General features: G+C 45.4%; 1 protein-coding gene and 1 long non-coding RNA gene across 7 annotated transcripts in view; one reads left to right on the forward strand and one right to left on the reverse strand.

Moving 5' to 3' along the window:
• Positions 1 to 1,516: 1,516 nt before the first annotated feature.
• Gm11529 (predicted gene 11529) lies at positions 1,517 to 19,165 on the reverse strand. The gene is made up of 3 exons (NR_033524.1): positions 18,707 to 19,165; positions 18,189 to 18,233; positions 1,517 to 3,075 (listed from the first exon to the last, which is right to left on the reverse strand). It is a non-coding gene; the product is annotated as a predicted gene 11529 (long non-coding RNA).
• Positions 19,166 to 19,187: 22 nt separating this feature from the next.
• Skap1 (src family associated phosphoprotein 1) overlaps positions 19,188 to 26,238 on the forward strand; it is a 295,053-nt gene continuing 288,002 nt past the window's right edge. For 3 of the 6 annotated variants that reach the window (XM_006534508.3, XM_017314838.1, XM_017314839.1), the window contains exon 1: positions 19,188 to 19,368. In XM_006534508.3, the coding sequence (XP_006534571.1) occupies positions 19,323 to 19,368 (46 nt within the window). In that variant the 5' untranslated portion in view covers positions 19,188 to 19,322. The remainder of the gene's footprint in view (positions 19,369 to 26,238) is intronic. The other 3 variants (NM_001033186.3, NM_001177899.1, NM_001177898.1) reach the window with 1 other exon arrangement.

The raw sequence follows: 26,238 nt of genomic DNA on the forward strand, positions 1-26,238 counted from the left end.
ACCGCGTGCCACTCATAAGAGCGATGCTAAGAGTTCACACCAGAACTTGAAGAGTTTAAGATGCACATTTCCCCTGTTCTTTCAGACTACTGTGCACTATCATGCACTAGATAGAGACCTCTCCCATTTACTCAGTCCTTTACGGACAGGATTAAAGACGTCTCACATGTCTCAAGCCTGTGGGAAAGTTCCCCACACATTCTCCCTTTTGCATCCATTCGCTCATTTTTGTAAGATGAGTTCCTAAAAGTGCAATTTCTGGGTCAAATTTTGAGCTAATCTGTGACATTCTTCTTCAAAAAATTTTTTTCCTGTTGCTAGGACTAAAATAAATAAATTCCAACATCTGTATATGACTATATATCTTATTAAGGTTTTTATATAAATGAGGTTATTTTAACTTCAATATTGATTTAATTATATTATATGTGCATGAAGGTTTTGCCTGCACACACACACAAACACACACACACACACACACACATACACACACACACTATCTGTGTGCTGCTGTGCCTGGAAGCTGGAAGAAGGTGCTGGATCTCCTGAAACTGGAGTTAAAGCCAGTTGTGAGTTGTGAGCCACTACGTGGGTGCTGGGAACTGAACTTTGGTCCTGTACTAGAGCTGCAAGTCCTCTTAACCACAGAACTATCTCTCCAGCTCCCTTTATTTTATTTTATATTTATTTATTTATTTATTTATTTATTTATTTATTTATTTAGAGACAGGGTTTCTCTGAATAACCCTGGCTGGTCTGGAACTCACTCTGTAGACCAGGCTGGCCTCGAACTTAGAAATCCACCTGCCTCTGCCTCCCAAGTACTGGGATTAAAGGTGTGCACCACCACTGCCCGGCTTTCCAGCTCCCTTTAAAAACAAACAAACAAAACCCTTTTTAAGTTATCATATGAGTTCTTCAGTGGGAAAGTTGGGATTTAGATAAGTTCATGTGTTTGTTCAAGTCCTATGGCTAGGGAAGGTGGAGAGAGTTTTCTCATTCCAGTATGGTTTCATTGCAGAAATGGTTCATGGGGTTGTCGAAATGGTTCATTAGTTAAAAGCACTTACTTCTCAGCAGAGGATCCAACCTTGATTTCCACCACTCACAATCTTTAACTCCAGCTCCAGAGGATCCAAGGCCCTGTACTGGTCGGCACAGTACCATGAACATACCTGTGTGTGGTGCACACACACTCTTGTAGGCTCACACACATACCCATGACGATATAGGTATATTCATACACTTATTTCTATATATGTCTCTGTATACAGAAACACATATACATACACACACACATATGTACACACACACACACATATATGTTTGTTTCATTTTTGTTTTTTGTTTTTCTTGAGACAGGGTTTCTCTGTGTAGCACTGGCTGTCCTGGAACTCCATCTATAGACCAGGCTGGCCTCAAACTCATAGATCCTTTGCCTCTGCCTCCCAAGTACTAGGACCAAAGGTATGCACCACCATGACCTGGATTAAAAAAAACAAAAACAAACCAAAAACACGGAAGTAAAGCTCTTAGAGAAAGGCTAAGATCAAAACTGCAGCAGAGATGGCTACTCTGGGCTAGATCATGACTGAGCAAAACCGTCCAGCCCTTGCCTTGAGGTTTGCTGGAGAGGGTACCAGCTTCCTGTCTGAAGCCAGTTGCAGGCCTGCAGGTCCTTCTTTCTCACACTGCTTCCAAGGGAAAACCTGTGTCCCCTATTCTGAGATGGGATACCCTTGTTAAGAAAGAAGTGGACACTTCCAGATAGAGGTAGAGAGGACCCAGGAGCTTAAGCAAGGCTGAAAACGAACCATCCTGAAATGGATCGATGCTATCTCTGGAAATAAACACCGCGGTCGTTTGCCTTAGGGAAGAGAGGTGCAAAGGATGCTGAGACAACTGTTAGTATCCATGATGCAGATGTGGGACTTCCAGAGCAGTTAAGCCATGCTGGTTGAAGAGTCGAAGCAGAAGGCAGTCTTTTGCTTCTGGAGACAGAGATGCTATTCTGGGGTGCGTTCAGCTCTGTCCCCAGGAGCCATTTCCGGTATGGGATGTATCCGGAGAGTGGCTGGTGACAAGCAATATTTTCCTGGATCATAATCCTCCTTTTCCTCAAACCAAAGCCTTGTCCCTGCACATATGTTTCAACTTTTCGAAACAATCACCGGTCTTTAGCAAACATCACATCTTATTTGGCTTTATAACCATTTGTTGGGCATCTACTACTATGTGAATGGAGGGACCTGAGGACCGGAAGCTAAGGAATACACACGTCTCTGCAGAAAGTCATGGGGGACTTGGGAGGCAGCTTCATCCTTTGCTACCCAACCCTTCCGGATGGTAGGCTCCTGGGAGCAATAGCTGCTGGTGTGTGCAGGCGTAGGGCTAACAAACGCCTGGCATGTCACACTATTGCCATGGGCTGGTGGCTCCAAAGGGCCCCCAGAAAGCTTTGGGACCTGGGTTATATGTTTGGCTTCAGCCTTGTGAGACCTCATTTCTAGGCCGCGTATTATGTTAGTGGGACCCAGAGAGATTTATTTTTGTGACCTTTCCGGATGTGGAATCCGAGCCAGGGGGAGGGCGAAAATCAGCTCCGAAGCGGTTAATTTTACTAGCTCCTAAATTGATAAGCGGTGGGACGTCAGTCTGAAATGAACTCGCCTTGTTCGACGGGGTTCTAAGACAGCGGAACTCAATCAGCAGCGGGCCGCACGGTTCAAGGCTGCAATTCATCCCGCCGTGCCTCTGAAAAATGGGAGGTGACAGTTCATTTTGCCAGTGACAGTCTGTCGGTCTCGCTCGCTGCTTCTCCTGTCGATTGCCTGGCTGAGGTGAAGCTCAGCTTCGAGACACCCTCGTTTGGTATTCCACTCAGCTGAGCAGGACAGTCCCGGGACCCAAGGTGTGCAAATCTTTCCGCCCCACAGCTCATCTCCCTGCCTTCTCCGAAGCTCTCTGAAGCGCTCAGGCCTGATCGTGAGTCCCAGGAGCCATCTTCCCACTTCCTGTACCTCGTTTGTCCCTCTAACTTCCACTTCCGGCGAGCAAGGCCACCTCTCTGGGACCCTGTGAAACAAAGCTTAGATGAGACTCCAGCAGAGGTCTGTGGGCAAGGAGAAATAAAGGCACAGGTGCAGAGATGACTGTGGAAATGGCCGTCCTGGGATGGAGCTCAGAGCCTTGGACACGCTTAGCAAGCAAGCCTTCAACCTCAAGCCCTACAGCGTCAGGGTCTGAGAAAAGCCCTGGAGAGGAATGACACTATGCCTGTACTTAATCTCCAATTGCCTTCCCCCCGACCCCATTTACTTTCTATTTCTCTAAAAACTGCACACTTGGAATTATGCATGTGTTTTTATTAAAGTTCTTTGCTTTAATAAATTTGAACATAACGCCCTCATTGTTAAAAGAAACACTACTTCTAAAAAAAATTTAGGAAATAAAGGAGCTGCCTATAATTTATTCTTGAAAAGTCTATGGGAGGGGGATGAATATATATATATATATGAAGGATAAATATGCCAAAAGTTAATGATTGATGGATCCAACCAAGCTAGATAGAGATGTACAAGAGATTTGTATATTATAGAAACTTTTCTGTAAGTTTGAGATTATTTTTTAAAAAAAGTATTCTAAAAAATCTGGACAGATTGTCCTTACCTCATTCAGGAGGCAGGGTCTCAATAAACATTTTAAAAATTACTTATTTCGATGGCTGGAGCAATGGCTCAGCAGTTAAGAGCAATGGTTGCTTTTCCAGGGGGCCTGAGTTCTGTTCCTAGCATCCATTTGGCAGCTCACAACTGTCTGTATTTCCAGTTTCAGGGGATCTGATGTCCCCTTCCGGTGTTTACAAGGACCAGGCAAGCGACTGCCGAACAGACCTACATGCAGGTAAAACACTCACACACATAGAATAAATTATTTTTATTTTTTAACTCTGTGTGTGTGCGTGTACACCCTCAAGTGTGTGGAAGCCTATGATTGATGTCCAGCACCATCCTTGTCTTAGTTAGGGTTTTACTGCTGTGAACAGACACCATGACCAAGGCAAGTCTTATAAGGGACAACATTTAATTGGGGCCGGCTTACAGGTTCAGAGGTTCAGCCCATTATCATCAAGGCAGGAACATGGCAGCATCCAGGCAGGCATGGTACAGAGGGAGATGAGAGTTCTACACCTTCATTTGAAGGCTGCTAGCAGAATACTGGCTTCCAGGCAGCTAGGACAAAGGTCTTAAGTGACACACCTACTCCAACAAGGTCACACCTCCTAATAGTGCCATTCCCTGGGCCAAGCATATCCAAACCATCACAATCCTCAATTGCTTGTCCACCTCACTCATGAGGCAGGGTCTTTCAATCAAATCCAGAGCTTCAGATATAACTGTCTCTCTAGTCACCTTGCTCTGGGGATCCCCTGCCTCTATTGTCCCAGGCTGGAATTACAGATATGCTGGCACACCCACTTGGTATTTATGTGGGCTCAACTCCTGCTTGCATAGCAAGGGTTTCAACTACTGAACTATCTCCTCAGCCCAATAAGCATTTATTAGACACCCGCTATGTATATTGGGGATAAAATGATAACTAATAGGTGGCTGGAGAGACATTGCTTAGAGGTTTAGAACACTAACTTCCAGAAGTTCTGAGTTTAATTCCCAGCAACCACATGGTGGCTCACAACATCTGTAATGGGGTCTGATGCCCTCCTCTGGTGTGTCCGAAGACAGCTACAATGTGCTCATATATATATATATATATATATATATATATATATATATATATATAAATAAATAAATCTTTAAAAAATGATAACTGACATAAGAATGGATTTGGAGTTGGGGAAGACAAGTGATAGGCAGACATGCAGTTACAGATGGGCTATGAGTTTTGATTGACAGGAGTTAACTGCAATGGGAACACACAGGAGGGATAAAACTCCATTCTGGCAGTCATGGCTTTGCTGTTGGAGGAAATGATGTTCTAAGCTGTGACTCGAAAAGTGAGTGGTGGTCAGCTGAGTGAAGGGCAGGGGGAAGCATTGTAGATAGAGGGGGCTTTCTGTGAAAAAAAAACGAGAGTGGGGTACAACTCATTTGAGAAAAATGTTTGTTACTTAAAAGGACACAGAGACCTGGGCAGGGTAGTACATGCCTTTAATCCCAGCTCTGAGGAAGCAGGGGCAGGAAGATCTCTGTGCATCTGAGGCTGGTCCACATCAAGTCCCAGACCAATTAGGAATAAACGGCGAGAGCCTGTCAAGAAGGAAAGAAGAGAAAAGAAAAGACAGAGGCAGGGACCATGGAGGGGGAGAGACTAAGGAGGCGAGTAGCTCGAATGTAGTGGTGATGGTGATGGTGATGGTGGTGATGGTGGTGATGGTGGTGATGATGGTGGTGGTGATGGTGGGTCTTGACCCCTTTAGGGGTCGCGTATCCGATATCCGGCGTACTCGACATTTATATTACGATTCATAATTGCAGCACGATTACAGTTATTAAGTAGTGACAAAACAGTTTTATGGCTGGGGGCCACCACCACAACATAAGGAACTGTATCAAAAGGTTGCAGGCATTAGGGAGTTTGAGAACCACTGCTCTATTGGCTGGAGTCAGGATCTACTACACCTCTTACCTAGTCTATTCTCTCATTTTCAAGGCCAGAAAGCCACATGAAAAATAGATCTTAAAGAGTAAAAACATTTATGCATCTCTGCTTGAGTGTGTCTGCACCGTGTGTTTTAGGTGCACGTGGAAGCCAGAAGATGGTTTCAGATCCCCTGGAATTGGACTTCCAGGTTATAAGCTGCCCAAGGTGGTTGCTGGGAACAAATCCGAATCCTCACAAGAACAAGGGCTCTTAATCACCAAGCCATCTCTCCAGTTCCTACGAGCAAGAGATGGTTAATATTTTCTGTAGTTATTCTGGTGTGTTTCATAGATATGAGGAGTAAGGGAATGTGGTGGGTAAATAGCATTTTCTTTTTCTTTTTAAAAAGACTTATTTATTCACTTGGTTAAATGTGTGTGTGTGTGTGCACACATATGTGTGAGTGTGTGAGTACATGTGTCATGTATGTGTGGAGTCCAGAAGCAGGCACTGGATTTCTCAGTACTGAAGTTGCAGTTGTTTGTGGGATACCCTGGGGTTTTAGTTGTGTGTGAGATACCCTGCAGTTACAGTTATGTGTGGGACACCTGCCTTGTTATGTGGGTGCTGGAATCCAAACTCCACTCCTCATGATTGAGCAGCAAGTGCTCTTAACCACTAAGCCATCTCTCAAGCCCCAGACTGCATGTTCTTTCATCAGATCCACCCCTTTTGAAAAATAGAATTAACAGTCTATGTGGTCTAGTGGGGTTTTGTGTGCTTGTTTTGCTTTGTTTTTTGTCTTTTTCTCTCTCTCCACTCATCAGACCTGACTTTGGTGGGAGCTGAATTGTTCCTTCATGACGCCATTCCTATGACTTCAACTGAGCTGATTTGGTTGGGTCAACCAAAGTGTGAACTGTGGACTAGGAAATATTCAATTCATGTTTCTTCCTTGGCTTCTTGGTGACAATTTCCCTTTTCTCCCCAAGGCTATTTGGTTTGGGCTTTATCTCTTATAATCAAGAGTCTTGACAAGGAGCCCTTAAGGAAGGTAGGTTGTTGGAGAGATAACGAGACAGTGACAGTGAAAATCACAGGCATAAGAATGGAATCTGCAGAGGGGTCAGACTGAGTGGCAAAATGTGAATGGAAGGTAGTGTGTGGCTCTTCCTAGATCCTCCTAACCCAGCCCCTTTGTAATGGAATCTTTCTATCAGGTAAAGTAAGCAGGGCCACACCTCCAGGGCAGTATGGTGAGAAGAGACTCTTTAAAAATGGGCTGAGAATGGACAGGCTTCAAATGGGTCGGCGGAGGCAGAAGAAGTGATTCAAATCTGTACAATAACCCTGGAAACCTCAGAAAGACGTGAGGAAGGACCGAGATAATTGCACTTGACAGATGAGGGCTTTTGACCCAGTGGACTTTAAAGTAAATTGTTAAAGTGATCTAGCCTGGTAGTACCTGAGAGACAATGGAGACCACATTAAAACTTTTATTAGCACAAAGAAGAGCTGCCGAGGAAGCCACGGGCTGAGCCAGGAATTTTTCATGATAAGCCAAAGATGGGAAGATTTCAGAGGACAATGAGCAGAACTCCCAGGTAAAAACAGACCACTCAGCCAGTGAGGCTCTCAGCTTGCTAGCCTGAGTTCTTGAATTTAGTATCCAGCATCTTTGCAAAGAAGCCAAGTACAGTGTGCCTGTGAGTCCGTCTTTGGGGAGAACCAGGAAAAATCCCTGGGCCTTGGTGGTAACAAATTTTGTCAAATTGTGAGTTCTGTGTTCCATGCAAGACCCTGTCTTAAAAAATAAGGAAGAGAGTAATTGAGGAAGACGCTTGATGTGAGCCTCTGACCTCCATCCATATCTGTGATTGCACGTGCATATGCACACACACACACACACACTGAAAAACAATCTTTGCTTCCTTACCAATCCTTTTTGTTTTCCAACCTTCCTTGGTACCCAGTTCTTTGATGAATTTTAACATTCACCTGGGCCTGAATTCTCCTATGTAATACTCAGTGTCCCCGACATCTCCTCCTTTCAGGTCTTATCAAAATGTCCTGTGTCCTATATCAGTTCCTCGGGACAGTGACTAATCTGATAAACTGACAGGTACTAATGGGGTAAGGAGTGTGAATACGCTGACACGTTGGACCTCCAGGTAATTCATGTCTTATTTATTTATGAATTCTTACCTCCTGACACGGTTTCTGGCACATGCCAAGTATTCAGTTATTGTCTGCTGAGCTGAAATAGATGGCGTATTCTCCTTTTCACTCAGACTTTGGGAGACAATACCTTCCTTAGAGGCAAGGCTTGTAGACCGGATGGACCTTGGGCTGCATCTCACAGTCTACATGAACCATGAACTGCACTTTTCCTTTGAGAAACTCCGTTTAATGCTAAGCATCTCTGAGGATTCAGTTAAAACTGAAGCTATTAATCAGGCAAATATTCCTGTCTTTAAAGAGAGCTGTGTTGTCATGCGCCATAATGATGTTCTGAGTGAGTGTGTACTGTTGACATGGGCGTGGTCATGTCAAAGACCCCACTTCTCAGAGCAAAGCCTTCCCCAGGTAAGGTCCAGAAAGATGGGACGTTTTCTCAGCCAGCCTTGCCAATCAGGTTTCCAGAACCAAGCAATCAATGCACGATACAATGATCACTATAGCCTTATAGGTTGGATGCTTGGGTTCAATGTGGGAATAAGAACTTGCAGCAACTACCAGGTTGAGCTTTAAAAAACACGTTTATTGGCAGGATGGTGGTAATGCACACTTTAGTCCCAACACTTAAAAAGCAGAGACAGGTGGGTCTCTTGAGTTCGAGGCCAGCCTGGTCTATAGAGTTCCAGGACAGTCAAGCCTACAGAGAGAAACCCTGTCTCGAAAATTTAAAAATAAAAGTCTACCTTGGTTTTGGAGAGTTGGCTCAATGGTTATGAACACTGGCTGCTCTTGTAGAGGATCTGGGTTCAGTTCCTGGCCCCCACATGGTGGCTCATAGCTACCTGTAACTCAGGTTCTAGGGAACCAGTTCCCCTCTTCAGGCTTTCCTATGTACCAGGCATGCATATGGTGCACATATGTACATGTGTGCAACATACCCATGCACATAAAAATAAATCTAAAAAAATATATACTTAATTTTGTTTTATGTGGGTGGGTGTTTTGCCTGCACGTACTTCTGCACCACCTGTAGGAAGTGCCTGGACAGGCCAGAAGATGGCGTCTCCTCTGGAACTGGAGCTACGGACACTTATGAGCTGTCTGAGACGGGTGTTGGGAACGAAATCCCAAACCTCCAGGAGGACATCCTGTGCTCTTAACCACAGAGCCATCTCTTTAGCCCCAGACTGTATATTCTTTGAGAGTACTGTATTGTCTACACATGCTTATGTCCTAGTGTTCCAAACATAATATTGGTTCAATAAATGTTGGAAGAATGAGGGAGGAAGGGAAGGAATATAGGAAGAGAGGGGGGGCAGGGAGGGAAGGAAGGAGTAAGCTACAGTAGTATTTTGGGTTCTCTTTGTGACTACAGAAACATTCTGGGCCCTTTTGGAACTTGGCTAACAAAAATTCCAAGGAACAGAAATGTTCTGTTCTGTTCTGTTTTCCTTTTCTTGCAAGAAACTGATGAGCCCATTGAGGACTAAACTTATATGTAACCTTGACTGCAAATGGCAGAATTGGCCTTCCCCGGGCTATTCTATTAGCTAGAGTGTTAACATCTTGGGCTGACATGAATAAAACATAGCTGGCTGCCTCTTCCTCCTTTAGAAACACTAGAAAGAGCTTCCCTGCTTCTAGTCTGGAGTCTGCGCTAGCCCCTGGGAGTTGGACACACTCTTCGTGCTTGCCACAATGATGTTAAGTTGGAGCGAGGAGAACATGCCCTGTTTACAAGACACACATTACTCCTTGTATAATTAAATGCTTGAAAGGGCTGGGATCTTTCCACTTGTAGAGATTGTAGAGTCCTGGCACGTTAAAGCTCATTTCTCCATGTGCAGTTTAGGAATTGGGTCCTTCACTCCTAAAGAAAGGCAACCAAATAGCCTGTCTTGGATGGTTTGATTACTCAGCAACCAAGAGATGCGCTGTCACACTAGGTGTTCCTACAAACCCCATTATTCTTTGACTTCATGATTCTGTGCTAGACATCAATCAATAAAAATTCTGGACAATTAGGCTCGCCTTCCCTCTATGGCTCTCAAGAAAGAGTGTATACAGATGGCACAGCCGCAAGCCACACTCACACTATTGTCACTGTTTTCCGAGAACTTTCTTTCCTCTGTCATCGGCTGCCACAGGAAGTGGTAAAGCTATTATCTTCAGATTCAGCCAAATCACCATTTCCTGATTCTAATGTTCACTTTTGAATCTTCCCCTCTTCCCTTCTACTTCAGTTTGAGGTTCACAGGCACACAGGGGGTAAATTGGCACTTGGCTGAGCAGGTCCCTGATGGCATGCAGCGCCATTTCTCTACCTGGACCTTGGGTTTTCTCTTCTGGGGTTTCTCAAATTCCTTCCAGATCTGAAACTAGGAATTTCTGTTAAGGAATCTGAAAGTGCCTCTTGGGAAGGAAAAGATGTCACCTCGCTCTATGGATCTCTTCCTAGCTCATACTGCTGTGCATCTGTGTGAATGTGTAGTGTATGTATGCGTGTGTGCATGCATGTGTTGTGTGCATGTATGTGTAGTATATACCCTCACGTATGCATGTGTGTATGCCTGTGTGTGTTTGTGTGTGTGCACACATGTCTGTGTATTTGTGCATGTGTGTGTATGCATCTGTGTATGTGTGTGGTGTTTCTTAGAGTGCTACAGTGAAAGACTCAAGAGACGCATGTTGGCTGCTCACTGAAGTCTGCCAGCATCTCACGTGATGTAGAAATGGAATCGGGGGATGCCAACTTTCAGCTGGAGGCAAACTCTGCTGAACCCACATGAGGTTTAAGGAAAGAGGTTGCAGAATTCTCCTTGGACACTGTTTAGACCTTGGTATCTCATTGGTTTCGTGAAAAACTCTTGCTTCCTGTTTTGGACAGCACAAAGTCGTATCTTGGTCTTGTTTGCAAATGAAGAGAAGGGAGAGGAAGGCCCTCTGAAACCCCTTACCTCCACCCCTGCACTCCCTGATTGACAGTATTGACACCAGTCATATTGAAAGTTTACTTCTTGGGCCAGGGCTCCAGCAGGGGTAACAAAAGTCTCTTGCTAAGCATGGTTGGGTACTGTCTTCTCCTGGGACTCCTGAGGTCTTCCACTTTCCCTGGCCCAGGGCATCTTCTCCTTTATGATGGAGAAGTTGAAAGCTGAAGGTTTTAGCCACACTGTGGTGTCAGAGGAGGAATGAAAATCTTGGCCCATGTTTTGAGTTCTTGGTCTGGCTTTTGTACTGTGGTTGCTTCTCATTTAAGACACAGCCCCACCTCCTAAGGAGGAGTAGGGATACCAGGTGTTGCTATAATGGCTGGTTCCAATCCTAAGCAACATTTTATATCCTGTAGCCTGCTCAGGCAGTGTAGAAATCAGCTCTGGGGCAGGGGGATTGCCATATGCAGAACTGCCCTGGTGAGGACAGCAGGTTGTCTGTCAATGTATAAAACCTACGTCTGGCCTGGACCACAGAGATTCCACTGGAGGAGAAATTAAACCTGTCTCACACACCAATCCCAGTGCTCTGATTACATTTACAGAGGTCGTGGCCTGCATTCTGTCACCATGGAAACCTCTCAGGCTGCCATGGTGTTGTCTCTCTGTGTGTGGTTGATATTTAAAGGCAAAGTCGGGCATTTGCTCTCCTCCACCAGCCTGTGTGAGATGGGATAAAGAAAGGCATCTCCGAGAGGCAGGTCTTTGTAGTGGAGCCCAGTTTGTAGGAAGGAGGGAGGATCGGGAGTGGGGTGGAGATGCTGGATAATCAGGCTAGGGATGCAACCAGAAAGGACTCTAATTTTGTAGGAATGTAAGTGTCTTTTCACAAACACGTGGAGCCTCGTGGTGAGCAGAGCCCTCCTTTCTCCGACTCCTTTTCTAATTTGTAAGCTCACGTCAGAGGAACCAGATGGAGCTGAGGAAGCTTCGTTTGCCCGAATGCCCTTGGTGGTTTTAGTTTTGCACATCTGGTGGCAGAGTGAATTGTGCTGATAACAATACCATTTATGAAAGATCCCTAGTTCTTCCAAAGACCCCACAGCACTGTCCTGGAAAAAGCTACCAGGGGAGTGACTTATCAGAGGTCCCAGGTGCTGGAAGAGTAAATAACACCTGATTCAACAGAGGCAGAGAAGAACGCAAGTGCTGACTGGGCTCGTGACCATCAATTTTTCCCCTTTAGTCTGAAGACAATTATTTCCACACCATTGAATGGAGTGTAGATAACACAGACACCTTAATAGGCTGGGAGCAGAGGCTGTTTAGAGGAGATTTTAAGCACCGTGAGCATAAAATGAACGTGAATATTCTGCAATATGCATCTTACAACTTGTCATTAAGTGGATGGTCTCAATGATGGGGCGCAACAGTCTTTGATTGGAATATTGAGTTTGGGAAAAGGAAATTCTGCATCAATAGACTCACGATGCGGAATATCACACATTACTCAATAAGACATGTCATTGTGTTGATAGTCTGTAGGCTAAAAAGTACAGCAGCCTATCCAAACAGTCTGAAGACCTTTTCTTCAGGGGTTTACAGTTGCTCTCTGAAGCTTTTCAAAGTCATCAGGGTAGAAACTGTTATATCTTGAAATTACAGCTTTAGCAAATGAAGTGGATCTGCTTCTAATCCCCCAAACTATAAGGACCTTTCCCTTTTCTCTCTAAAAATTTTCCTCTGTATTTTCATTTGTCTCTCATTTTCCTCTTCTCATAAGCCTTGTACTTAGACTGTTGTCCACTCCTGCCACACCCCTCCCCCTCTTCCATTCCATACTCCTTGTAGGTCTTAGTCCGCCAGCAGCCCTCCACTCGCGGGATACAATCTGCCTTCTGATTGGTTCTCTACGGAGTCTGTATTTGTGGCGGAACCATTGCTTCTGCCACAGTGAGTGAAAGGGGAAGCTAATATCCCATGCCTTCTGAATCAGGGGCTTCCATTGGAAGGGTACCACCCATGTTCCCAAATAGGTGGAGGCAGGAAAGAGGTCTCTGGAGGTGGGCAGGGAAATCTCATCACCCTGGTTCATTAGGGTCTGATACTAAGAAAGCCACATTTACACCATCTCCTTAAAAGCAAGTTCATTTCATAAGGAGAAAAACTTTCATCTTTAGAGACTAACATCATTCATGTATCTTATGAAATCACTCCTGAGATATATCTTTAGTGAGGAATTAAGGTCAAGTGAGAGACCATGAATGGTTTGGCTAACACCGAGGAAGCAACTACCATGATATAGGCAGCTATAAACTCTCTCTCTCTCTCTCTCTCTCTCTCTCTCTCTCTCTCTCTCTCTCTCTCCCTCTCCCTCTCTCTCTCTCTCTCTCAGGGGAAAATTAGCAATTTGTCCAAGTAACAGTTTTGAGGATAAGGCCATCTGGAAGAGAGACAGTTTACTTATTTTTGTTGTTTGAGCCAAGGTCTCACTATGTAGTCCAGGCTGGCCTAAAACTTGTTATGTAGCCCAGGCTGGCCTTGAATTCACAGAAATCCACCTGCCTCTGCTTCCTGAGTGCTGAGATTAAAGGCATGTGTCACCATGCCCCAAAGGACAGATTATTAAGGAAGGAAAATCACTCGTGAGACTAGGAGTGGGCTGGACTGCTGAGAGAAAGCCCTAACAGCCAAAGGAGGAAGAGCTGACTGAAGTTGACAGACAGGAAAGGAGAAGAAAGGTTGAGGAGGTCTGCAAACCAGAAGGAAGCCTTTTCATTTTGCTTTAACAGATAGACAGAAAGATGGAAGAGACAAGAAAATGGTGAGACTGGAGATCTGGAAGACAGTGGAAGGGGAGGGGCAGTTGTTTCTTCAGAAGAAAATATGCAATAGGAGGAACATGACTTCACACGCTATTCTGTGTAGTGTCATCCTGAGTCACGCTCAGTAGAGCAAAGGGACTCTTCCCTGTGTGCTGTACTGAGATATTCTTTCTTTGCTGTTTTCCCCTCTGACCCAGTAGTGCTTTTGATGAGATTTGCAGGTATGGTGACCCTGGTCAGGGAACCCCAGTTCTTCTAGAGCACTGTGAGACACTGGCCAGAATGTCTTACCAGATTTTAAATAATCAATTTCTCTCACTTTGAATTTCACTGCCCAGATCCTGAATTCTAAGACCTGAGGTAAAATGAAGAAGAAGAAGGAAGGGAAGGAGAAAGAGGAAGAAGAGGAAGAGGAAGAGAAGGAAGAGGAAGGAGAAGAAGGGGAAGGAAGGGAAAGGAGAAGGAAAAGAGAAGGAGAAAGAAGGAAGGAAGGAAGGAAGGAAGGAAGGAAGGAAGGAAGGAAGGAAGGAAGGAGGAGGAGAAGGAGAGGGAACAAATTTAGGAAATAATTTTTTAAAAAATCTGGGGGGACTGGGGGAGTTTGAGACAGAGTTTCTTTGTATAGCCCTGGCTATTCCAGAAACTGACTCTGTAGACCAGGCTGGCCTCAACTTCACAGAAATCTGCCTGCCTCTGCCTCCTGAGTGCTGGGTTTAAGGTGTGCACTATCCCCACCTGGCTAAAAAAAGTCTTTTAAAATAAGAAATGAAAGGAAGAGGGGGCGGGGGGAGGAGGGAGGGAGGGGGAGAGAGAGAGAGAGAGAGAGAGAGAGAGAGAGAGAGAGAGAGAGAGAGAGAGAGAGAGAGAGAGAGAGCTCTTCAGGAACACCACTGTCCCTCTGTTATTTCTTTCCAGTGCCTCAATTGTTTAACCCACCAAGAAACAATTATCTCTTTTCATCTTATTTTCCAGTTATCATGCCTGGGAATATCCACCCACAGCTATGGCCTTGGCTCAGTCTGCCTGTCATGTGGATCAAGCCTTTAGACTATACAGCTTCTCAGGAGCCAAAGCCTCCTCTGGCAGAGGCTGTCACATTCTGAGTCCCTCCAACCCCCTCCTCAGCTTCCCAAGAGAACCAATCAAAGACAGGACGTGTTGGAGTCAGCAACTTCTTTGGCCTCCTGATCCTCTGCAGAGCTCATCGGTTCCCACTGTGGACGTCTACGTCTACTGTCTACGGTGGTCTTGGGGCTAGGGAAAGCAGAGTTCAAGAGAGGAGGAGAGTGGGAGGGAAGCGCAGTAACAAGATGATAAGATAAAGAATAAAAGGTTACTATTCAAAGGGACCCACAGTAACTGCTTTCTAGAACTGCTCCCAGGTTGTAACTATTTATCTTAGTATGGCTCTGATCCATCAGAACTTAGTCCAGTGCCTGGATCCTAATGCCAGTGTAGCTTCTGAATGGGGGCCCCTGGCTTAGAGCACTGAGTGGGAGCCTCATCTTGACTTTGATCCCCATAAAGATTCTTTTAACTGTCTGCATGTGTATGTGTGTGTGCACGCGCGCGCGTGTGTGGTGTGTGTGTGTCTTGTGTGTGTGTGTGTGTGTGTGTGTGTGAGTCTGCGTGTGTGTGTGTGGTGTGTATGTCTGTGTGTGTATTTGTGTGTATGTGTGTGTGGTGTGTGTGTGTGCGTGCGTGTGTGTGTGTGTGTGTGTGTGTGCTTAGTATACTTATAAGTAGAGGTCAGAGGTCAACCTTGGCTGTCATTCTTCTTTACTACTAGTAGTCCACTTTGTTTTTGAGATGGGATCTGCCACTGAGACCTGGGGTTCAGTGATAGGCTAGTCTTGATATCCATCATGTCTTAGGATTTGCTTGCTCCACCTCCCTAGCTATGGAATTACAAGTACCTGCCACTCTGCCTGCCCAGCTTCTTGGGTGGGTGCTGGGAATCTAACTCATCAAGTCCCCCGCTTGTGCTAGAAGCACTTGATTGACTAAGCGATTTCCCAATCACTTCTTTCTTCCTTTATTTCTTCTGAGGTCGTATCTCACGACCCTGTCCCAGCTGTGCAGCCTCTGCTGTCCTTGAGCTTTTGACAAGCGTTGGGAGTACAGTGTGTACCACCGTGTTCAGGTATCTTGAATTTTAAATGACCCTCCTATACTCTCTGCTTGGACCTCAGTGATAACCTGATGTGGGAATATTTTCTAATATGTGTGTTACCTACCTGCCCGCCTTGCTGTTTCAAACAGCAGAGAATTTACTTACGGGTGTGAGCTGGAAAGCGTGATTATTGAAGGTGCTCGTTTGTGGGGGTGTGTATAATAATAACCCCCTAAATTGAAGGGTTCGCTAATTCGATTTAACAAAACTCCTGGTAGGTGTTGGCAGCTCTGTGCTCTAAGACCACAGATGAGACGGATGTGATGTGCCATATTGGCATCTTTGCCTTTCCTCTGCCTTCAAGGTGGCACGATTGGTGTTGGTTTCTGGGGCCTTGAAAAGTGTATAGTGAGGCCGGGTTTTGGCACCGACTTTGCGTATCATCTCTCCTTCCATATCCCTTAATGAAGTGTGCAACTCTTGTCCTCATTAAGACCCAGCATTGTCAATAAAAGAGTCAATAAACCTGGTTGATGGGGCTGGGATGGAAAGGCTGAGATGCGGCTGCAGCACATCCACGGGGCAGACGTCAGCTCTGCCATGTGTCGTGACCCAGTGTTCGGGGATCAATAACAGGCTGAGGATAAAGCCTCAGGACCTGCCCCCTGCAGTCTCCTCCCCAGACCCACCAGGCCCAGTGTGGGGCAGTGCCAGCCAGCTCCGGCTTTGCTTGCAGTTGTTCCCGACCCCTTGATGTCTAGATGCCAGATGTTCTTGTTTCTTCCTGATTGAGCCCTTTGGACACCCTCTGGATGCATACTTAGCGCCCACCTGGCAAGAGAACATGCAGACAGCATCTCCAAGTAGCCCAGAGGCCAACATGGGTTCCATTCTCTGCATCCTATGTCTGCTGACAGTATGTGATGAGTCCCAGAGGACAGGGCATGCGTATTCTGCATGCTGTGTGGCTGGACTCCATTTCTGGCTGTCCTGCCTCTCTCTAGATACCCTTATCTTATCTAATTATACAAGGAATTTTAGATTAATTTCGTGGCCTCTGCTCCCTAGGACCCCTTATCTGTGGGGGCCTTGTATTTTCACCTTGTCATTCTTTTGTTGTTTGCCTTTAAGGGGTGATGGCCAGAAGGGGATGGCATTGGAATTGGGGTGGGGGAGGGGAGAAGGGGGAAGGCAGACAGATCTGGACCGCTGCCTGTGTGTGGAGACAGCTGGCTGCTTTCTTCCATGTCAGCCACATGGTACCTAGCCACACAGAACAGGACCTGGGCAGGGACTCGCCTGCTGCCAACCTCTCCAGATCTCTTTGATATTTCCGACAGAGCAGTAAAGGACTCTTGACTATCTCGGGTGTTTTTTTTTCTTTGCCTCTCTCCACCTCCTGCAAGACTCCTTCATGTCGTTTCCATGGCTACCCCCAATCAGATTTGGCTTCCTGCGAAATTGGATTTCAAAGGAGGACAGGGCTTCAAAGGAATTTGTCCATTTAACAGAATGTCATTAGGAGTGAGGCTGCCTGCTGAACCAGGGCCCTCAGATGATTAAGGAGGGGCAGCGCTCATGTGTGGAGGCAGGCTTCTGTCTGCAATGAGGAGCCTTGATGCAACATGACAATAGCGTATTGGAAACTGCCAGTCACCAGCACACACCACCTGACTTACACCTCCCTCTACCTCCATCGCTCCCAAACCCAGTCATCCACAGGGGAAGAGATGCAAGGAGAATATCTACCTTGTGCGGTTTTGCTTCTCCCTAGGTGGCAGGAAGCCTGGGGTTCTGTCCTTTGTCAGACAACTCCTGAGCACCTACCCTATGTGACCATGCTGACCAATGTCCTTAAATAAGGGGACGGGGCACTCTGGGTTCTCTTCAGATCCTAGAAACCTGCCTTTTACTAAAGAAAGAGGGAAGGGCTGTCCTTCTTTTCCCATTGCTGGAAGAAAAATGGAGGAAGTTTGTGCACTAGAGAGGGAAGCCTACCGCCCCCCTTTTGAAGAACAGTTTTATGTTTACAAAAAGAAGCATGTGTGTGAGCCACATAGCCTCCATGTTTAAACATGCACGCACCCCAAGTGATTTTAGAGCAACTTCAGTTTTATCTGGGAGACAGCAAGGTAGGAGGCAGCCTACACCCCCTCTGGAGCCTGGAAGAGGCAGCCCAAGCCTGTCACTATAGCTTCACCCAGTAAGAAGCAACACCATGGATTTGGGTTCTCTGGTGACCCCGACCGGGTTCTATCCCTTCAGTTCAATTTATTGCAACTTATAGGTGGGTTGTGAGGCCCTGAAACCAAGACCACTCCTTCTCAGGCGTCAGGACATGCTAAAGGCCACCAAAGTCCTTAAAAGTGAGGGTTCCTAAACTTGAGACTGCATCTTCCTGGGGTGTGTGCACACACTTATTCCAGGAGACATATACACCTGCCCTGTGCCCTTCTGAACGGTTTCTTGTCTTTGCTCTGCCTTCTACATTGAGATCAATATTATCTCCACCCCCAGGCAGATTAACAAATCGCTTACCTTCCTCCCTTCATGTGTTCCAGGACCACTCCCAATCCTTCTTACCTATTATGGGGATAGAATAGAATGAGAGAGGGAGAGAGGGAGAGAGGGAGAGAGAGAGAGAGAGAGATATGCAGGGGTCACATAATTACAGATAATTTTCTACCTGCAAAGTCTCCCCACCCTTGTAAAACCCCGGAGTCTGGTATTTAATACCAACAGGCATGCGCCAGTCCTCCTCTTGCTCTTTCGTATACCGTCCATGCTGCTCTACTTTCTTCAAGGCCTGTTGTACTATAAAATACCAATCAAATAAACAACCTTTGAGTACTTGTTCACTCACAAGCGGTCCACAAAAATAACAAAGGGTTCCACGTACCACTGCCCAAGTTCGTGCTGTAGCAACATCTTTGGTACCTACTACCACCCAAACTTGATCACTGACTGGCTGTACTTTGAGCGGGGAAGGGCACAGCCCTGTGATCTCGTTGATCACTTTCTTCCTTCCTCTGTTCCGAGAAAGAGCTGTTTCCCACCTTCTCTCAGCCTTTCACCTCCAGAGGGAAGGACATTCCCTCCGTGTCTCTCCATGGGTATTGCCTCTGATGCTGAGTCTTTCAAATGTTGGCGATCGGCATTGTCGCTGGGACTCCAGATTTTAATTTCTAACCAGCAGGGCTTTCCCCGACAGTGCGCTGGATCAGAACTGAGGCACTATATCTTTGGCAAGGACCAAGCTCTTTCTTGGATTCTGCCTCTGCACCCCAGTCCAGGAACAGCCATGGCCTTTTAAACCTACAGCCCCAAGGTCAAACTGCTCAGTGTTTAGATGTTTCCGCCAAAACCTAGCCTCCAAGGCTCTTGGGAATCTAGGCAATTTTTTGGTGAGGGGCTCAAAGGGCCACGCCATTGACTTTGCGTGCCACCTCAGTGGCACCAGTGCACCTGCGCCCGGGGTCCCGGGCTCCCGCCGCCGGCTGCGCGCGCCGCTTCCTGAGCGCGCGACCGGCGGCCCCGCCCAGCGCCTCCCCCCCCCCCCCAGGCGACAGCCGAGGTACAGGTGCCTGGGGTGCAGCTCGCTGCGCCCGCCGTCCGAGCAGGCACACGTCCCTTATCCCGCCTTCTGCTGCGGCCGCCCACTCGCTTCGCCAAATGCAGGCTGTCGCCCTCCCGGAGGAGATCTGTTGGCTCCTGGAAGGTAACTAACTCCTGGTTCAGTGCCAGACCTCTGTCCTGACCCATCCCGTCCGGGAGGGCCTCTCAGTGCTGGGCTGAAGGCAAGAAAGGAGACACTAGGGTACTAGTTCTTTAGCCTGGTCACTTACCTACTATAAGTTCCAGGCTTCCAGAGTCCTTAATCCCCCAATTGTCCCCAAAGCCCTAGCCTCTCTCTCATCCTCAAGGTCCCCACCTCTCCCTTGAGTTACATATTTTCTGTTCCTTCTAGGCATCTGTATCACTTCCAGATGCATCAACACTTCCAGGTCTCTAAGGTCTTACGGGTCAGTTCATGGCCTCCCTTGACACCTTGCTTGGTCTTGAACCTGTCACCCCGGGAAATCCCTGAGGTGTGCAGTGATTAGGTCTCATCCTTCCCAGTCCTGACTCCTCACCTTGTGGAAGACCCACACCTTTCTGGGTAGACATCTCCTAGGCACACAGTAGGGCTCTGGAGATTTATGGTCTTTGGGCCAAGCCTGGTGGTTAGGGGACGTCTTATAAGTGTGAGAGTCATTTCCTAACCTGAAGACTTCTAGGGGTGTCATAAACCTCAGAGTATGGTGTCCTTCCCTTCCCTAAGTGTCCTGTTGTGATGGTTTCACCTTTAAAACTGTCCTTTACAGTTAAGGTCACACTTTCCGACACTCAACATACACTCCGAAGAGACTTCCCTGATGGACGGTATCTTGTGCTTGGCTCCCATGGTGAAAATCAGTTTTACTCATTTTCCTATGACTGCCCTTCCCTTCCTGGGAGGACAGAAACCTGGAATCTGCAGTTGCATAAGGGTCTCAAGAGGAAACCGCTCAGAATTAAGCCTTTCGGCATCCAGGCGACACATCTGACACATCGTTAACAGATGGCCTGCTTTGGGCAGGTCATGATTTTGGCAAGCTGCATTCTTTCCAGTTTCTCTCAATTTAATTGGTTTTATATCTCCATTACCTTGTTATCTTGGGTATAAATGCCTCCTAATCAAGGATTTGGCCAGTGCTTTTGGATTCTGTCTGTAGCCCTGTTTCTATTCTGGATAGCGTCTCTGTAAGAGTTGGCGGCTATGTGTTTCTTTTGAGGCGATGTTTCAAAAATCTATTTTAGAAAAAGGTTTTTATCTATTTTTGGAGTGTATTGTGTGGGTGTGCATGTGCCACAGCCTGTTTGTGGAGTTCGGGTGGCAACTGTTGGGAGTTGGCATTCATCTTGCATCTTCTGGTGATGGGGATAGAACTCATGTCTTCAGGCTTGGTGGCAAGCACCTTTAGTCACCACCACCCTCTCTTGTACTTAGGGGATTGAATCTAGAACCTTACACAGGGTCATTAGACATTCCACTACTGAGCTATGTTCTCTAAATTATCTAAAAATCCACTTAGCTTGTAAACCAAGAAACTGTAGAAATAAAGTTATTTGGAAGATAGAAGAAATCACCAGGCATCTAACGAGATTTAGCCAGTGCTGGTTCAATATTAGGTACATAGAGGAAGTTGTACAATTGTCTTTGGTTTTTAGAGAAGGAATTGCAGCCACAAGTTGAATTCTACCCTTGTATTTAAAGACCGAGTGTCTCTTTTTATTGGTGTCAGTCATTTTATGAGAAGAAACCCACTTTACAAGCTTGCTAAATGTCACTTCAGTTTGGTGCACAGGCATCAATAGAAAAATTCCCTCTTATTTTCAGAGGCTAGCAACACAGTCCCCTCCTCCGACATTTTTGATGTGCAGTTCTTTATTGTTCAAAACTGACACTTTGGTAAACAACTCATTTTTGCACCTGCCGCCTTCCTTTAGCTCAGATCGTTTTCTTGTTAGCTGACTGTTTTTAATTGAAGTCTTCAGATCTCCTTCTAAAGCAGAACCTTTGTTTGCTGACAAGCAGAGCCGGGTATGAATGGAGATTAATTGCGTGTCACATACTTCTGTATCAAACTTGCTGTGTCTTAACAATCTCTGATAGTGCGCGGGTCTTTAGAAGATAGGGAGGAGTCTGAGGTTCCACTGTGAGGTGCTTCACTGGTTAACTGTTTCTTTAAAGCCATCCCTCCCTTTAAACGTGTAATTCTGCTCTTGATTCTGAAGTGGAGGGAAAAATATAAAGTGGGATATAACCAATGATTCTATTGAAAAGTGGTTAAAAATATGTTTTTGAAAGATTCATGTGATGATAATAACATATTGGCTATAGGTTTTTGTTTTTAATGGAATGCGGTCTCTATCGTAAAACAGTCAAATGATTCTCTGTGTTACAACTTGTGAATATTAGACATCTAAAATGGCTGTCAATTTGTTGTCTGGGTCTGGTTATACGCCTCCTCCCACCACACACTTCTTAAGGTTCACCGTTAGCAGTTAAGAAATCTGTAGGTCCTTGATCTCTATATAGTCACTCAGTGGGAGGGAGTCACAGGATATGAGCTGTGACTGTGGCTGCCACACAGCACGGGGGTGGAGTTTCCCCAGTGAGTTACTGCTTTCATAAACCAAGTCAGACGCATTTGCACAGTGATTTAATGCCGGCCATCACAGCCATAACTTAAACATTTATCTATTTGTAACAATAGGAGCATAAAATGACAGGGACATTTTTTTGATATAATGTGTTCGCTTTTAAAAAAATAAAATATGCAAGACACTGTGCAAGGTTTATACCGAGATTTTTGCATAATGAAGGTCTGGAATTAATTTTAAGTATAAAATTTTAAACATTTGAAGATGTCTCATTTGACGTGGAAGTCCCACTTCTAGGAATGTGATATAGAAATTAAATATATGTTTATATATTGCAGATGTCAATGAGGTGGGAAAAGTAGGTGATGGTCAATTGGATCATGGGACATCCATCTTAGTTTGCATCAAAAGAACTTGGAGATCTGTGTGTCTGTCTGACGTCTGTCTATCTTGGCTTGCAGTATGTCCATGGAGTGTTTTTAAGACTAAAAAGATGTAATAAACAACAGCACATATAATGATCCTTTTTCTATTTGAAACCAAAAAGCCAAAAAAAAAAAAAAAAGTTCCATATATTATATAGGTTTGTGTAAGCCTCAGGACAGTGTCCTGTCTCTTAGCAGTTTCTTTTTAAGGACAGAGAGACTCACAGGGGTTAATGATTTTTAATACATATATCTCCAGTTGGTTGAATTGTGACAAAAGCCATGTACTACTTCTTTAATCAAGAAAGAGTGGTTAGATAGGTTTAAAAAAAAAAAAAAAAGACAAACAGAAGCCCAGAAGTTAAAGGGCCAGTAACTTCAGGTGTGATTGTTTTTCCTGTTTAGCCATGGGAAGTTGTGTGGAAAGTGTACATTAAAACAAAACAAACAAACAAACAAAAAAAAAAACCCACCTTCTCTGTTGTTTTTCTGGCAAATGACAAAGCTCAGAGAAGCTTCTAGTATCCCAGGAAACAGCCTTTTCCATCGGCTCTACTGAGCTCCCACACAGAGACAGAAAGTGGCCCCGTATCAGTGAATAAGGCACGGTGTAGATAAGGAATGCAGGGCATCTTCCGCTTCATTGAAAGAACAGGAAATATTCAGGACTGTTTTTAAGTAGTCAGGCTTCAGATGTAGCAGTTATCTTTTGTTTTTGTTTTTGTTTTTGCTTTTGTTTAGTGATAACGATGCTGAAAACAAGAACAATAGGTTGGCAGCTTGTAATCTTTGTTGCACAGATATAAACATAGTCTCTTCTTCCTAGTCTTTCTAGTGCCACCCCACCCCCACCCCCACCCCATGTGTGTGTCTCTGCCTCTGTCTCTCACTCTTTTTAAGTAAGAACCAGAGAAGGAGGTGCAGCAGATAGATAGGAAACCTGCTGACTTCACTCTGATCGCTGATAGACCCAGCCGCCTACCCAGTGCCGCCATGGGGCTCAGAAGATGGACTGAAGCCCAAACATCACTGCCTGGCTCCCTAGCACTGGCCCTCATATCCTAATGGTTGCTTACTTTTAAACTTCAGCAGTCGCCCTTGGTGGTGATGCATACCTTTAACTGGAGAAGCAGAGGCAGGTAACTCTCTGTGAGTTCGAGGCCAGCCTGAATTCCAGGACAGGAGGGCTACACAGAGAATCTCAACAACAAACAACAACAAAAAAACCCTCAGCAGTCATTAGCCATTTCCTTCTAGATAGTTCTCCAGAGTGGTAGATCTAGATGAAAGGATAAAACTTCTCTCAGTCTCTCTAGATAGCAAAGGTTCTTTTAAATCGTCTAACTCGTAAACATCTTTGATCAATTCTTTAAAAACAGGAATTAGGAACTTTCCTCCATCTTGTCAACCAGCTACACTGGTCTTGGAATGAGTAACATTTAAATACTTCTAAACTCAGTATTGTTTGGGTGAATGTCTGCAGTTCAAAACTGTTTCTGACTGGGATATTCTTGGTTGCCTTGTGATTGCCTGTGTCTGATTTATTCGTTCATATGGAGCTGGGGACTGAACCCAAGGCCTCATGCATGCTAGTCGGAGATTTCTCTCTCTCTCTCTGAGCCAGATTCCAGTCTGCTTTGCACTCGATATTCTGCCATTTCTTACCCTCGTAGTGAAGCTGAGGCCCTTCGCTATTCTGTTGGTTGGATCTGTGTCGTTGACGTCTCTGGAACATTAGATAATTGAGTATTTTGGAGCTATGTGTAAAAGTAGGCATAAGGGGCATCTTTGGGATGGAGATATAGTTCACTGGTAAAGTGCTTAGCTGGCATTCCAGAGTCAGAGACCTTGGTTCAGTTCCCAGTACTCTCTCGGTGTGTGTGTGTGTGTGTGTGTGTGTGTGTGTGTATATGTGGTGTGTGTGTGTGTGTGTGTATATGTGGTGTGTGTGTGTGTGTGTGTGTGGTGTGTGTGTGTGTGTATGTGGTGTGTGTGTGTGTGTGTGTGTGTGTGTGTGTGTGTGTGTTGAGAGGCTTTTTTCTGTCTACCATGTGGATGGGTTCCAGCAATTGAACTTACATCCTAAGCCCCGGTTGCAAGCACCTTTACCCTTTGAGCCATCTTGACAGTCCAAAGCGGCTGTCTTGATAAACAAATACCTAAGCTCTGAGGCATGGTTTTGTGGTGTGTGTTTGGCTGCTCTGCCTCTTTTTGGCTAACTTTTGATATTGGTGGTCTTGCTGACAGGTGAGTTACTGCTCTCCTGAATCCCAAGTGGTAAAGTGTGAGCTTTAATGTTATTTTTTTTCTGACTAAAAACGTGATAACTTGATGCTCCAGGGATCAAGGATGCTGGGGGGGGGGGGTGAGATGGGGATGGGTGGGTAGGAGAGCACCCTCTTAGAAGGGAAAAAGGATCAGGTCTTCACTCTGGGAGGGGGGACTGGGAAGGGGGCAACATTTGGAATGTGAATAAATAAAATAATTTAATAAAAAATAAAGATCGGAAAAAGGTGATAATTTTCGTAATTGAAAGCAGAAAAGATAGAGTACACAGTTGCCCTTGTCAACAATTGTTACATTTCCATGGGTTTCATGGATTTCTTTTGAGATTGCTGGTGATATAACATTGTTTCTATAAGAAAATATCAAAGTGAGCATTAGGAAATATTTTATTGAGACAGTGTCTCACTGTGTAGCCCTGGCTGGCCTTGAACTCAGCATGTAGACCAGTCTGGCCTCCAGCTCACAGAGATCCACCTGCCTTTGTCTCTGCCTCCCAGGGGCTGGGATTAAAGGTGTGTGAACCTCACCTGGCTCAATAATCTCTCGATTGATTTAAAAATAACTCTAGGAATAAGACAGTAGCTCGGTTTCATTTCCTCTTAGGTCTTCAGCAATAGTTCTCTCTCTCTGTTTTTGTTTGTTGTTGTTTTTTGTTTTGTTTTGTTTTGTTTTTGTTTTCCAGAGACAGGATTTCTTTGTATAGCCCTATCTGTCCTGGAATTCTCTCTGTAGACTAGGCTGGCCTTGAACTCACAGAGATGCCCCAGCCTTTGCCTCTTGAGTGCTGAGATCAAAGGCATGGACAACCACCATGCATGGCACTAACTTTTATTTATTTTTAAACTAAAGTGACCGTGCTTATTTTCTGCTGTAGGCTTACCACTCAGAACAGTGTGTACAACTAATGCCTTAGAGGTAGAGGACACCCATCCAGGATGGGAGCCTATGAGAAAAGAGTGGATAGGAGAACTCAGGGGTTGTGGAAGAGAAGAAATCAAACCAAAGGCAGGAAGAGGCTTCCAGGGCCCCACCCCAGCCACCTAGCTGATGGTGCTGGACAGATGCAGTGACTTACATGTATAATGAGTGAGCACCCATGTAGCCTTCCCAACTCATCACGCTTAGCAAACCACTCCAGACAAATCAAAGCAGTGTCTACCAGCACACACTGGAAACACTAGAATTCAGGCTACGGGAATTCTGTACATTTAAGTAAAATCTCGTAACTGTCCCTTTAAGTCATACATTACTGGTCCATAAAAGAAACCAGACTGGCTAGTTGTGTAGCTTCTGCAAAGTGTCATGATGGTCTTTGGTAGAAACAAAAGCAGCAATTCCTGATTCCTTGTTACAAGTGCGTGCGTGGGGAGTTACCAGACCACTGGGAGTTCTGCAGTCATCTCTAAATACCCCAGCAAAGTCAAATCTCTAAAATCTTAGTGTTTCATTTCCCCACCCCTTTACTGGCAGTCTTCATGAACACTTTGCCTTGTCTATTCATGGACCAATTAGACGAATGTACCGCCGTTGGGGAAAATGACTTGACAGTTCTCTGTGTCGCCCTGGCTGTTCCAGAACTTGTTCTGTAGCTCAGGCTGATCTTGAACTCAGAGATCCACCTGCTTCTACCTCCTGGAGTATTGGAATTAAAGGTGTGTGCCACCACCGCCCAGCAGCTTCCACTTTGTTAA

Source organism: Mus musculus, chromosome 11, assembly GCF_000001635.26.
Source record: "Mus musculus strain C57BL/6J chromosome 11, GRCm38.p6 C57BL/6J".
Taxonomy (NCBI): domain Eukaryota; kingdom Metazoa; phylum Chordata; class Mammalia; order Rodentia; family Muridae; genus Mus; species Mus musculus.